The sequence below is a fragment of the Solanum stenotomum genome, chromosome 5 (genome assembly GCF_019186545.1).
Source record: "Solanum stenotomum isolate F172 chromosome 5, ASM1918654v1, whole genome shotgun sequence".
Lineage (NCBI taxonomy): Eukaryota > Viridiplantae > Streptophyta > Magnoliopsida > Solanales > Solanaceae > Solanum > Solanum stenotomum.
Genome location: NC_064286.1, coordinates 27116343 through 27130729, shown reverse-complemented (window position 1 = coordinate 27130729; position 14387 = coordinate 27116343). Strand labels below are relative to the sequence as shown.

Genomic DNA, 14387 nt, shown 5'->3' with positions numbered 1-14387 from the left:
GCACCCTCTGCTGGCGCAACTCTTCGTCTACAATCGAAGCCCTCCTAGCCTCCTTTTCCTGCCGACGCTATCTCTTGTGAGCTTTCTTTTCCTCCGTGCGATGAGAACGGTATCGCTTGCCTTTGGCATGTGTCGGTGCAGGCCCCTCCTCGATGGTCCTACTGAATAGAGCATCTAGCACTGTATCATCAGCCAGTGCAGTAGGAGCAGCCTGAGTCTCAACTGAAGGTGTAGCAAGAATGGCATCAACGTCAGTCCGGAGGCTGGCTACGTCAGCCTGCAAAGCAGATAGGTCTATGGTCGGAGCTGATAGCTCGAGGACTTGCAACTCGAAGGCATCAAGATGCTTATTAATAGCCTGGACCTTCCGGTCCATCATCCCCTCCATCCTAGCCTCAGACTCGGCTATCAACTTTTGCATCCACGGCTGGATGTGATGCAGCAGTGTGGCCATCTGCGCCTCTAACTTCTGTACTCTGGCCATTGGGACAACAGTAGCTCTTAACTGTGGTGTGGACCGGGAAGAGCTAGGAGCCATACTAGCTGCCTGAGATAAGGAGCCCGGGACAGTGTCGGTGTGGTCTGGGATCATGGAGTCACCGCCCTGTGTCTGCAAGATCGGTACCCAAGGGAGGTACCTCAATCTGGGGCTCTCTGCGAGGTGCTGCCACATTTGCCTCATCTCGAATAAGGCCAATGTCTAATGCCCCTGTAGGGTGGACTAACTTGTCACAATGCCAGATCGGCACTCCAGAGTCCCTTCACAAATGAAAAATTAGACATGGGAAGTGGTAAGTAGTGGAGGTTCTGAAAGCCCTCTCGTGAATTTCTACCAGCAGCATGCGGGCAAAGTCGATCTCCACTCCTTCTACCAATGCTGCAACCATGACCGCTCTGTCCCAAGTTACTTGATTATCAGCTTTTGTAGGCGACACTCTGTTACGCCCCAACAGCCAGAAGAACTTGGCCACAAAATTTAGTGTGGCCTTCCGGATGCCCAACCGTGGAGCGGCGACCCATTCTGCACGCTCACCATCTGCAGCAATGTACCTAGCCAACCACAGTGGAACAGCCTCTCGCTACTCAACATTCCTCTGGAAAGCGCCACTCCGCACGATGTCCCATCTATAGTCAAACTCAGCTCTGTTGAGAGACCAAGAGTGACCCATAGTAGGACCATAGAGAAAGCGTCTGATCGTGGCAGGTGATATGTCCACCGGACACCCTCGAACCAAAGTGGAAGTGAGCGGATCCTGCGCTAGTGGCTTTGACCGCTTGGAAATGGAACCGTGGAGAGTGGCAGCATAGGAAGCATAGAACTCCCGCACAATCTCCTCGTTGTACGTCCCTGGGTCTCGAGCCATCGAGTCACACTTGTGAAGGTTGAACAGCCGGTGAATGTCTGGAACAGTATGCAGGCTCCCCGTGAGGACTCTGCGCTCCTTTGTAATTAGTCGGGCCATCTTTTATTTGTCGTTAACCATCTTAGCATCCAGATAAATTTGCCATTGACCCTCTACACACCACCTATTTAGCTCGCCTGCTACAGGAGTTGGGTCATCATTCTGTGGTGCAGGTATGGACTATGAGTTACTTGCCTCATCAGACGAGGCTGCTTGGTCATTCTCTCCAAACCCTGTAGATGATTTGGCATTGGACCCTGTAGCATGGGCAGACTTGGATCGTGAAGAGTGGCCAGACTCGGAGCCTGAAGTATGGGCAGACTCGAACCCAGACATAGACCCCTCTGAACTAGAAGCAGCCCCAGTTGGTGACCCGATCAGTGTGTGCTCCTCATCAGACTAGGAGATAGTGACTACGTCGGGAAGCACCTTCCGGGGGTGCCTCTGGGTGCAGCGCGAGAAGTCCTAGGGTTGAGAGGCACATATGTTGGATCAGTGTCTGCATCTGTGTCCTCATCAATTAATCGAAAACTAGGGGCAACAGATTTTGACTTGCCCCTCTTTGAGTAGGTGACCATCTTCTTGGGTGCCATTGTACCTGCGGGAGAGATATTAGTGCCCAAGACTAACCAAACTATACTAACACAAAGTAACAAGACTATAAACGAATAGCACAAAATCCCAAAAATTTTCAGATAGATACTACAGTGGTCATCCACTGAGGAGACCTACGGTCCGTAGACTGATCTACGGTCCGTGGATCTCTTCTGTGGATCAAGGGGCCTGTCATATAGGTTGCAGATGGAAACCACGGAAGTGCAGAGCAGTCCGTAGATGGATCTACGGACCGTAGTCCACCTCCGTGGTTTCACACTTGGTGAAATTTTTCATGTGCATCCATTTACGAACCCCATCTACGGTTCGTAGATGGATCTACGGTCCGTAGATGGATCTACGGTCCGTAGATGGATCTACGTTCCGTAGACGGATCTACGTTCCGTAGACGGGGTATCGTGGATGTCATCTGTGCCAAGTATCATACATTTTTGGCCTTAGTTTTCCACATTAACACAATCTCATCATGCATTTACAACATTAAATTATGCTAGTTCTTCATTCTTAAGATTCCGGCCGATTATTTTACCAAACAATTTAGACTAGTTATGGAACCCTAAGTCGAAACTAGCATATAGTTTTTACGATCACATACAATAATGCTACACAATCACTATCTATCGTTCCAAGGGCATTGTAATTTTCAAGTTTATCATGCAATTTCATCTAACAATTACCCAAAGTCAAGACCCAACTCCCGACTTTCTATATTCAATCTATGAATTGAAATTCAAAGTGAAGGGAAAGTCTATTACCTTACAAGCAACAAGGAGTGGGGTGATTGCGTGATGATACTAAGCTTAGCAAGACCAAGGAGTCACCTCTTCGTTACTGACCAAACACCGGACCCTTTTTGTTAGATTATGGGATGGGTTGTATTTGAAATGGAAGGGAAGTTGGGGAATTATGGAAGGGATGATATTGTGGAGGAGTTATGGAGTGATTTAGGGAGGTTAGGAAATGTTAGAAACGGTTTTGGGAGTAATGGAGGGAAGGGGAATGGTTTAAAACAAATGGGGGTTTTTAAATGGGGGGATCCGGGTCTGGTCAGACAGCCTGAGGGTATGGACTCACGAGACCCTGTCTACGGTCCGTGGGTCAATCTACGGTCTGTAGATCAGGACCGTAGATCACTCATACAATTAAGACTTTAGAAATTACCTGGGATCTACGGGCACCATTTACGGTCCGTTGATGAATCGACGGACCGTCGATTGTGTCCGTAGACTTCTGCACCAGACCATTTTCTACAGAATTTTCATGGTGTACCTGCACATGTAGCAACCAATAGGCTATTCTTTTTACATTTTCTGGACACTTTTTAGACACGGACCCTATTCTAATTCTAGTCAACACTAGTACCAAACTAAAACAACTATCAAATTTGATCCATGGAATAAATCGAACAGTGCAAACTACTAGAGAAAAAAGAAAACTATATCCTATCGTTGGCTATATTGTATATCTTGGGTTGCCTCCCAAGCAGTGCTTGATTTAACGTCACAGCACGACGCAGGCCTCTTGATTACTCAGACTTCATCAAGATTGTAGGCCTCAATCACTTCTTGCACGGTTTCAGCATTTCCCAAATAGATGTTGATCCTTTGCCCATTTACCATGAACCTTGTTCCATCCTTTTTTTCCAGCTCAACCGCCTCATGGGGGAACAATTTTGTGAGCAAAAATAGTCCGATCCATTTGGACTTAAGTTTGCCTGGAAACAAGCGCAACCTAGAGTTGAATAGAAACACAAGATCACCAACCACAAATTCTCGCTTTTCAATTCTTTGATCATGATACCTCTTCATCTTCTCTTTGTACAAGGCTGAACTTTCATAAGCTTTTAGGCGAAACTCATCAAGTGCATTCAAGTCATCCATTCTTTGATTAGATGCAGCGCCCCAATCCAAATTTAATTTCTTCATTGCCCACATCGCCTTATGCTCTAGTTCTACTGGTAAATGACAAGACTTCCCATATACAAGTTGGTAGGGAGACATACCTATGGGGGTCTTGTATGCAGTACGGTATGCCCATAGAGCATCATCAAGCTTCTTTGACCAATCCGTTCTATTGGCATTCACAATCTTCGCCAATATCTGTTTGATCTCTCTGTTGGATACTTCAACTTGACCACTAGTCTGTGGATGGTAAGGGGTGGCTACATTGTGGCGGACAGTATATTTCTCAAGTAGTACCTTGAACAACTTATTGCAAAAGTGAGAACCTCCATCGCTAATAATTGCCCTCGGTGTACCAAATCTGGAGAGGATGTTCTTTTTCAAGAAACCGGTGACACTTTTACCTTCATTGTTTGAGAGCGCAACTGCTTCCACCCACTTCGATACATAGTCAACCGCAACAAGAATATACTTCATCCCATATGAACTCACGAATGGACCCATGAAATCAATGCCCCATACATCAAACAACTCTATCACCAATATAGGATTCATAGGGAGCTCTTGCCTCTTTGAAATCCCTCTTTCTCTTTGGCAACGATCATAAGACTTGGCGAAATCATGAGCATCTTGGTGAATGGTAGGCCAGTAGTATCCACACTGCAACATCTTATGTGCAGTCCGAATACCACTATGATACCCACCAACAGACGATGAATGTCATGCTTCAAGTATAATCAACATCTCAACCTCGGGCACACAGCGACGAATAATCCCATCAGCACAACTATGATACAAATAAGGTTCATCCCAAAAGAATTCTTCACATCATGCATAAACTTTTTCTTTTGGTGAAAAGACAAATCGGGAGGCACAATATCGCTTGCCAAATAATTAGCAAAGTCCGCGAACCAAGGAATCAGATCATAAGAAGCAGCCAATACCTGTTCATCTGGAAAAGCATCATTAACTTCGGCCCTATCTCCAAGCTTTAGCATAGCCTCTTCCTCTAATCTGGACAAGTGATCGGCAACTTGATTTTCGGTTCCCTTTCTATCTTTTACCACAAAATCAAACTCTTGCAGCAACAGTACCCATCTAATCAATCTTGGTTTTGCATCTTTTTTCGCCATCAAATACCTCAATGCAGAGTGGTCAGTATGCACTATGACCTTAGTACCAAGCAAGTAGGAACGAAACTTCTCGAATGCAAAAACCACCGCAAGGAGTTCTTGTTCGGTCACAGTATAATTCTTCTGGGCCACATTTAGAGCTTTGCTAGCATAGTAAATAGGGTGAAGAATTTTCTCTCGCCTTTGACCTAATACTACACCAACCGCCACTCCACTCGCATCGCACATTACCTCAAACGGTTGTCTCCAATCCGGTGAAATAATGATAGGTGTTGTAACCAACTTCTCCTTCAGCTCTCCAAATGCTCTAAGACAAGCATCATCAAAATATAACTTACTCTCCTTCTCGAGCAGTTAGCACAAAGGATGTGCAATTTTTGAAAAATCTTTGATGAATCTCCTATAAAAACCTGCATGTCCAAGAAAACTTCTAACACCTTTTATTGAAATGGGTGGAGAAAGTTTTTCTATCACCTCAACTTTAGCTCTATCAACCTAAATACCTTTCTCTGAAATTTGATGTCCCAACACTATACCTTCTTTAATCATGAAGTGACCCTTCTCCCAATTAAGCACCAAGATGCAGTCTTCACACCATTTAAGCACCTCGTCCAAATGATCTAGACACCGATCAAAAGAGACACCTACAACTGAAAAATCATCCATGAACACTTCAATAGTGTCCTCCACCATATCAGAAAATATCGACATCATACACCGCTGGAAGGTAGCTGGAGCATTGCATAACCCAAATGGCATCCGTTTGAAAGAAAAAGTCCCATATGGGCAAGTGAAGATGGTCTCCTCTTGGTCTTCTGGAGCTATAGAGATTTGATTGTAGCCCAAATACCTATCAAGAAAACAATACCAACCCTTTCCTGCAAGTCTATCCAACATCTGGTCCATGAATGGCATAGGAAAGTGGTCATTTTCTGTCCACGCATTCAACTTTCAGTAATCCATACAAACTCTCCATCCAGTAACAGGTCTTATTAGAACAAGCTCATTTCTTTTATTTGGAACCACAGTCATACCACCTTTTTTAGGCACACACTACACCGGACATACCCAACTACTATCTGAAATGGGATAAATAACTCCTGCATCTAGCCACTTGATGATCTCCTTTTTGACTACTTCTTGCATAGGTGGATTTAGTCTTCTCTGGTGCTCGATACTGGGCTTATGATCTGGCATGAGTTGGATTTTGTGAGAGTAAATACCGGGAGGAATCCCAATGATATCCGCTATAGTCCACCCAATAGCTCGCTTGAACCTTTTCAACACAGTCACCAAGCACTCTACTTGTCCTGCATTCAAATCTGCCGCAATGATGACCGGCAAAGTATTCCCTTTGCCCAAGTATACATATCTCAAATGCGGTGGTAGAGCCTTAAGCTCCAATTTTGGTGCCTCCACAATAGATGGTCTTGCGGGTGGGGACTCGCGATACTTCATGTCTAATTCATACTTCTTTGGTTTGGGCTGGTAGTCACACCTATCGAGTGCGGCTACCAACTCATCATACTCTTCAATGCCATCACTATCGAAGTTCATAATAACTGCTGCTAGTGCCTCAACACCTAGTCGCTCTTCAATTTGCACTTCTGTCCCAGTCTCCACTCTGTAAGTTATAGCAGATACTATTTGGAGCTCACCACTCTGCTCCATGGACCTACAAATATTGAAAGTTATTTCTTCATTATTCAGTCTGAATTTCATCTGTCCCTCTTCCATATCAACTAACGCACGCCCTGTGGCAAGAAATGGTCTCCCCAGAATGATGGGAACCTCAAAATCAACCTCACAGTCAAGAATCACAAAATCTGCCGAAAAAATAAAAGACTCCACTTTTACTAGCACATCATGGAGTACACCAATGGGCCTTTTCACAGTTCGATCGGCCATTAGTAACCGCATTGCAGTGGGCTTTGGGTCCCCCAAACCCAACTTCTTGTAAATAGACAAGGGCATGAGGTTGATGCTAGCACCAAGATCACACAATGCCTTAGCAAAGTGTAACAACCCTATAGTACATAGGATTGTGAAAGCACTAGGATCTTTCTTCTTCTGCACAAGAGATCTTGTAGCAATAGCGCTATAATGCTACAATCTATCATCAGCTTCAAAACTCACAGACCTTTTCTTTGTCACCATATCTTTCATAAACTTCGTATACCCAGGCATTTGCTCCAAGGCTTCTATCAAAGGAACAGTGATGGAGAATTGTTTCAACATAGTAATAAACCTGCGATATTTACCATTCTCAAACTTCTTCACTACCCTCTGTGGCAAAGGTGGTGGAGGTCTAGGTATGGGGACCGCTTTCTGAGATATCTCCACCTCTTGCTCTGTTGCTTTCTCAGACTCTGGTCTAACCTCTATCACATCATCTTCTTTTCTAATCTCACTTTCCACCACAGACGGCCTAGGTGGATCTATGGTTTGCTTACCCCCTCGAGTAGTAACTGCCATACAATGACCATCATTCTTTGGATTTTGGATGGTGTTGCTAGGAAGAGTGCCAGGTTGACGTGGGTTCACTGCAGTAGACAACTGAGTCATCTGCTGCTCTAGCTGCTTTATTGACACTGCATGGGCGTTAACCTTTTGTCCAATACCAGACAAGTCGTTTCTGATCTCCTTCACATTCTCATCAGTTGCATCAAACCTTCTCATCATCTTCTGCATCATATCTTCAATACGCGCCATATTGCCTCCAGTTTCCCTAGCACCAGATTCCCGATTTTGAGGGGGAACATAAGGTCCAACCCGATCGTTTTTGTTGCCATAGTTGTTCCTATTGTAGTTGTTGTCGCGATTGAAGTTCCCATACCGGACATAGTGACCCTCTTGGTTGTAATTTCCATAGTTCTGACCTTGGTTTCCTTGACCTTGGTGCCAATTTTCCGTGTTGGATCCTTGGGCATTTGGTCGGAAACTCCTCGTCTGATCATTCACAGCATAAGCATCCTATTCATAGTAACAGTCTTCCACTGGTGGTGGAGTTCTAGTTAAGTAATTCACAGCATTTACCTTTTCTGGTCCTCCGCTCACATGCTTCAATACCAACCCCAACTCGGTCCTCATCTGGGCCATCTCTTCACGAATATCATCTGCAGAGTTGCTATTTGTACTATGAACGGCAAATGTGTTTCTTCCAGTATCTGACCTCTGAGTGCTCCATGCTTTATTATTGCGAGAGATCCTCTCCAGTTTTTCAGCAATCTGTGCATATGTACAATCACCATATGAACCTCCGGCAATAGTGTCAAGTACTGCTTTATTGTTATCATCCTGTCCTCGATAGAAATACTCCTTCAGTGACTCATCATCAATACGGTGGTTTGGGACACTTTTTACGAAGGCAATGAATCTGTCCCATGAGCTACTCACAGACTCTCCAGGTAATGCCACAAAATTGTTGACCCTATCTTTGTGATTGAGCTTCTTAGACATTGGATAGTACTTTGCTCGGAACACCTCTACCAGTTGGTCCCATGTGAATATTGAGTTATACGGAAGCTCAGTGAACCATATTGCAGCATCGCCTGTCAGTGACAGAGGAAACACTCATAATCCAATGACATTCATATCCAAGTCTGCTCTACCTACACAACTTTTGCAAACCACCCTTATCTTGGCCAAGTGAGCATGTGGATCCTCCGATGGCGATCCTGAAAATAAGCTTTTTGCTGTAAGCATCCGCATCAAACTACCAGTCACCACAAATGTGTGCCCTGGAGGTAGAGGAGGTAGGACAATGGGTCCATCAGAGTCTGCTATATCGATGTTGCCCCGATAGTTGTCATTTTGTTGTGGGCCTGGTGGACCATGCACTCTCACTGCATCTCCCAATTGATTTTCAGCTAAACCCCGGTTTTCTCCACCAACTACTCTTGGTTGTTGTAACTCAACTGCTTCATCTATATTTCCTCCGATAGGATTAACTGGAAGTCCTTGATTGTTCATTCTTCGCAAAGTTCTGTTCAACTATGGATCGTACGGAGTAAGTGGTTCGCCTTGGCTCCGTGTACTTGGCATACACTAGAGTCGAAACCTGAGAGAGACAAAAACAAAGGGAAAAAGTAAAATTAGGAAATATTTGACTAACGTTCAATAATGTAGTTAAAAATAAATCTAAAAGCCAGATTCCCTGGCAGCGGCGCCAAAATTTGATACGCTCAAATTACACCTCCCTAAAGAAGTATAAGCGATCGTTATCAAGTAAAGAACCCAACTTGTAGGTTGGGGTCGATCCCACGAGGAAAATGGTTTAGACTTTACTTTAACCAACAATTATATTCAATTAGCCAAAGTACTTCCAGAAACAAGAAATCAAAAGGGGGGGATTTGTGAAACAAATTGTAAGAATTCAGTAAGTAATCAATAAACAAAAGTCAATTTCGGTTGTTATCAAAATGAGAAAATTAACTAGGGTAGACGTGTTCCCCACAAGCTCATAATGCAGTAATCCTAGTAATTGCAATCCTTTCCTAGTGTATTACATGCAAAGTGATAAGTTAGGCATCTAAATCCTTGATCCGGCATCTAGAAAATTTCACCCCGCACCTTGATCCGGCTGCGTGTGTATAATTTACTAACCCTTACCTTTATCTCATATTAGACATCATAATCGATGTTTGGCTTAGTTACTACTTCGCACCAATTGATACTAGCCTATTAGATGGTATCACAATAAATCTATGTTGATAATTCTTTTCTTGTTGATTACCTCCTTGATCCGGCAAGTAGTAACAAGGCGAGTTCTAACGCGTGCACTCGTTAAAAAGACTTTTAAACGAAAGAATTATCAATGCATGCAAAACACTATTCAAGAATTACTTATTTACTATTCATACTTTGTTAATCGCTCATGGTTCCCACAACCCTAGTTGTGGATTTAGTTACCCATATTATCAAGAACTCAATTCATAATATTAGATGAATAAATCATGAACTTATGTAACGAGAATAATAAACCCAGAATTTCAATTTGAATTGCAAAGCCACAATCCTCAAAACGAATGTAGAAAATCAATAATTGCTAGGGTTGCAACTTAATCTCCAAAGTCATAAAGTAAAAATAGAATACTAATGTCTAACCCCCAAAAACGAGGTTTACATGTCCTATTTATAGAAAACAAATCCTAAATTAAAAGGGAAATAAATTAAGGAAAGTTTGTTCAGGTACGCATCTTCAATCCACGAGACTGACTTACGGACCGTCGACGGATCTACGGTCCATAAGTCCCTTCCGTCAGGCAGGACTTAGAAAATATTTTCGCTTCCAAAAAATCAGCTTCTCCGAAGCAAACAACGAACTAGCCGTACGAACCGTAGATCGATCTACGGTCCGTCAATCCCCTCCGTAGCTCCATACTTAGAATCTTCAAAAATCAGGTACTGGAACCCTCGCAGTATCATTCTACGGATCAACAGTACGGTCTGTAGATCAATCTACGGACCGTCAATGGACCCCGTGGTTCCACACTTGGTCAGATTTCCCTGATTTGTCCTCAATACCATGCCTGCTAATCTACGGTCATCACTTACGGACCGTGGATGGACCTACGGTCCGTAGTTCACCTCCGTGAATGCCCTGTTTCTGCATTTCTTTCAGTTATCTCTATACTTCCGCGCCTGAACATTTTTCCTGCAAAACATGATAAAAACACATAAAAACCAATATAAAAAGGCCCTAGACACACACAACTTGTAAGTGAAATGTATTAGAAATACCGTAAACTCATGGTATATCATGGGGAGGTATATGATGGAAGGAATCAGTTTATTGAGGAATGAAAGCTCGAACACAAAGAGAACCGGGTTTTTCCAAAGAATTACTATAGTTTTTCCACTCCCTTTGATTATCATATACAAAAAGGTCTCTTCCACTTTCCTACCAAATCTCTCTCTATTTTGGCACATAAATGAAGGGGTTGAAGAGATTATGGCAGATCATGTTCACCAAGAAATGACCCGAATTGGATCTTGGTCTATTTTGGACTATTCCTTTTAATCGTAATCAAAGATGTTTTCTTGTGTCTCGTTTCTTTTCTAAAAAAAAAGAACCTAATGGATTGAACTCATATGTTGTACCTGGTTGTTTAAATCAAATCTCTATTTCGGTACAACGAGAAGGGGTTTACTATGGTCAGTGCAGTGAGGGTACTTGTAAATCACTAGGTAGCTATACAACACTCGTCCCAAGTTTGACTTAGCCCAAGCAATGCCCAAAGACTCCCATTTCTTTCTTTCTTGGTCAACAACCAAGCACATTTCCAACAAGTCTCTCTTCTTCTTCTTTTTTTTGGGGGGGGAGGGGGGGGAGACAAATAAAATGGAATCTTACTATTTATGAAAAGCAATTCATTTCTACTCATCCCCAACGATCTTCAATTTATGCAAAGTTCCACTTCTTCCTTCCCTTCCATTAGATAATCAAGCTCAGTTTCCATCTTCTTTTTCTTAAAGAATATGAGCGAGACTTTCATAGTGAAGGGAGAGGCGAAGCCTAGTAACACAACACCATGGTTTAACCTAGCCCTGGCAAGCAGTTCACCATTTTCACATGGCAGAACCCATCGTAGCACAAGAAGTTTGATGCCCCTATACACTTATATCTCGACTTGACAACCAAAATTGCGGAAAATAGAAATTTATAGATCAATGGTGGGGATGAGCCCATGTGTGCGCCTAACCTTTGGCCACCCCTCAATGGAACTAATAAGCACACAAGACACATAGGTATATGGATGCCTATTTTACTAGGCACGATAGAATACTCAACCAAGCATTCAGCTCGATGGATTACTCCCGCACCAGACAGTTCTCAGCCGCAAGGTTGCCGGCATGCCCCAATGAGAAGGTACTCTCAAATCGAATATCTGGTGGAACCACATCTTTAGACAAAGGTCAAGTTTAGCTATAGCCCAGTCAACTGTTGGAGGCAAAGACAAAGATAAAATGGAAAAGCCGAGCACACTGCATCTCCAGTGAACCATCCTACTAAGGTTTCACGAAGTCAACACATACGTTCACAGCTAGGGACTATGTTTAGTCCATGCCAATAAAAAACAACAGGAGCTCGCCGTCTATCAACACTTGAAGGGCTACACAATGGAGATCGGATTGGCCTCGTATGGAGTGTTTTTTGGCTCCCTGAAGAGCTTTCACATGACCGGCAAACTCTTATTCCAATTTCTATAGGACCTAGATACAACTCTTTATCTGTTTTCCATTCTTCTCGCTCAAACAAGGTTTCACAGAGTCGAGTTCAAGTAGCATCTTTATATGTATCGGATCATTTGTGAATTGAAACTCTCTTTTCTTTCAGCTTTCCCTTTCCATTGGACCAGGTCAAGGCTGTTGTAAGCAGTTTTGATCTCAAGCACCTATCACGGTTTTTGAGTAGCTCTGATCCACCCAAGCAGTTACAATTGCTTCACCTGGAGCTGCGATAATTGCTTTAGCGGGCGATAAGCATAGTTGTTCTAAAGTTATAGTTAGAAAGAGGGGTTGGTAATCTAATCCCTCTTAGTAGTCTTATAGTAGAGTGAGTGATTCTCGGGTAGTCATCTATGAGTTGAAGCACGAATAAAGAATCAATATAAGGTGAAAGAACCTTCTTTCATTTGAATTTCCTGTTTAACTAGTTAACCTCTAACTTAACTCTTGAATCTGCAGGCTTGGAAACCTACTTTCTGAAGCGAGCCCTACCACGTATACAATCTGCGGAACCACGCCTAGCTGCGGTGTCAAGCTCATATCCTTTGCCTCTTTCTTGAAAAGAAAATATGCTTGATAAGGCGAATAAAGACTCATCTTCTTTCATATCATATGTGTCAGAAGTATTAAATAATGTTTTATGAGGTGGGGGGAATCCTAATCCAATGCCCTAAGCTCGCGGTGACAGAATGGTGTTATGTCCCTGGAGAGTTCTCCCCCCAGGAGTTATGTGCCTGGAGTTCTGTCCCTGGCCCTTTCACCTTCCACGAAACCAGAAGCATGAAAGATGGGATCTAGCATTTTATAAGAAAGTATTTCTCTTTATTGATGTCGAACTTCATTTGTCTTATAGCGATGAATATATATTCCCTTAGTCTTTGCCCAGCTCTTCTTCTAGGGAAACAGTCTTTGATAGCGCTCTTGCCTGACTTTTCGTGATTTGTGGCCTTAAGAGAATCAGGAGATATTTAATATTTTGGATCGAGCATCTAATCTTGTTAAGATTTGTCCGTTCAGACCCTATTCTCTTAATGGATAAAGAGCAGGAAGTAAAGCACCCACCTCTAGGAGGGAAGGGGTTAGAGTGTGCCTGATTCATATGCAGTTTCCTCTCTGAAAGATGCCCAATCAAGAACGATGTGCCACCATTCCCGATGGGAAAGAAGCTAGGTCATTTAAGGAGGGTTATATTGGGTGATCGTTTCTGAACTTGAAAGACTATCCGCGGAATCAGAATCAGATTGGATTGAAGGTAAGGACGGCGAAGCTAGAATTCTATGGTTTTGATTCTTCCTAAGTGATTAGGTCACTCCTCTTCTCTCCGATTGGGGAAGTCTCCAATTCCCTTACTTCGATTTCCAATGACTCAGTATAATGTTCATTTGACTGTCGCGTAGGTAATGTGTTTACTGGTCCTCCAGGTGAGACCTCTTGTACTCCTTCTTTCGTTGATTAAGAGCCGGATGAGAATCCTCTCAAATCCTCGAATGATAACTCCCCTTAAGAAAGGAATTAATCTAGGGAATAAGTCACAAGGATAGTTCCATTTATCCGCTAGCCGGGGACATGACTTCCAGCTGATAAACCTGTTCTTGCTCCATTCGCTGAATCTGGAAATTTATACTTGTTAGAAACTGTATTCTTACTATTCTTTGTATTTCTGGGGGTCTTTCGCAAACTAAGGCAAATAAAAAGTCTTATTCTCCCTTTCAGTCAGCCGGAAGTAAGAAGATTGATGCTCTAGCCCTAGCTACTCTATGCGGATACAATTAGAGTTGCGGAGATAGAGAAGGCTCATTCTCCTTTAATAGCAAAGGCATTTTCATGAGTTGGGCTCGAACCTGAGCTTCCGTCTAAGAGTGCATTCTGGAAATATAGTTGGAGATGAGTCTGTCAACCAGTGCTTGAACTAAGATTGTTTCAAAAGAGAAAGGGAATGAGTCTAAAAAGACAGATCGAGAAGGGTTGCGAGCTCAAACGAATAGAGTTCAAGCCAAAAGTGTTTCAAAATAGAAAGAGAAAGGCTGGAACGAAGTAGCTTGCCTAAAAGGAGGGGAACGAAGCACTCGGCTGAGATTGTTGGAAAAGAGAGGCAGGGCCCAAGG

At 43.2% G+C, this 14387-nt stretch overlaps 1 protein-coding gene across 1 annotated transcript in view; it reads left to right on the top strand.

The window, feature by feature from the left end:
- The window catches only part of LOC125863832 (cytochrome c oxidase subunit 3), a 17679-nt gene extending 5161 nt beyond the window's left edge, over nucleotides 1–12518 (top strand). Inside the window, 3 exon segments of the mRNA XM_049543820.1 lie at nucleotides 1577–1771; nucleotides 12139–12314; nucleotides 12414–12518. Of these exon segments, the coding sequence (XP_049399777.1) occupies nucleotides 1577–1771; nucleotides 12139–12314; nucleotides 12414–12518 (476 nt within the window).
- Nucleotides 12519–14387: the final 1869 nt, after the last annotated feature.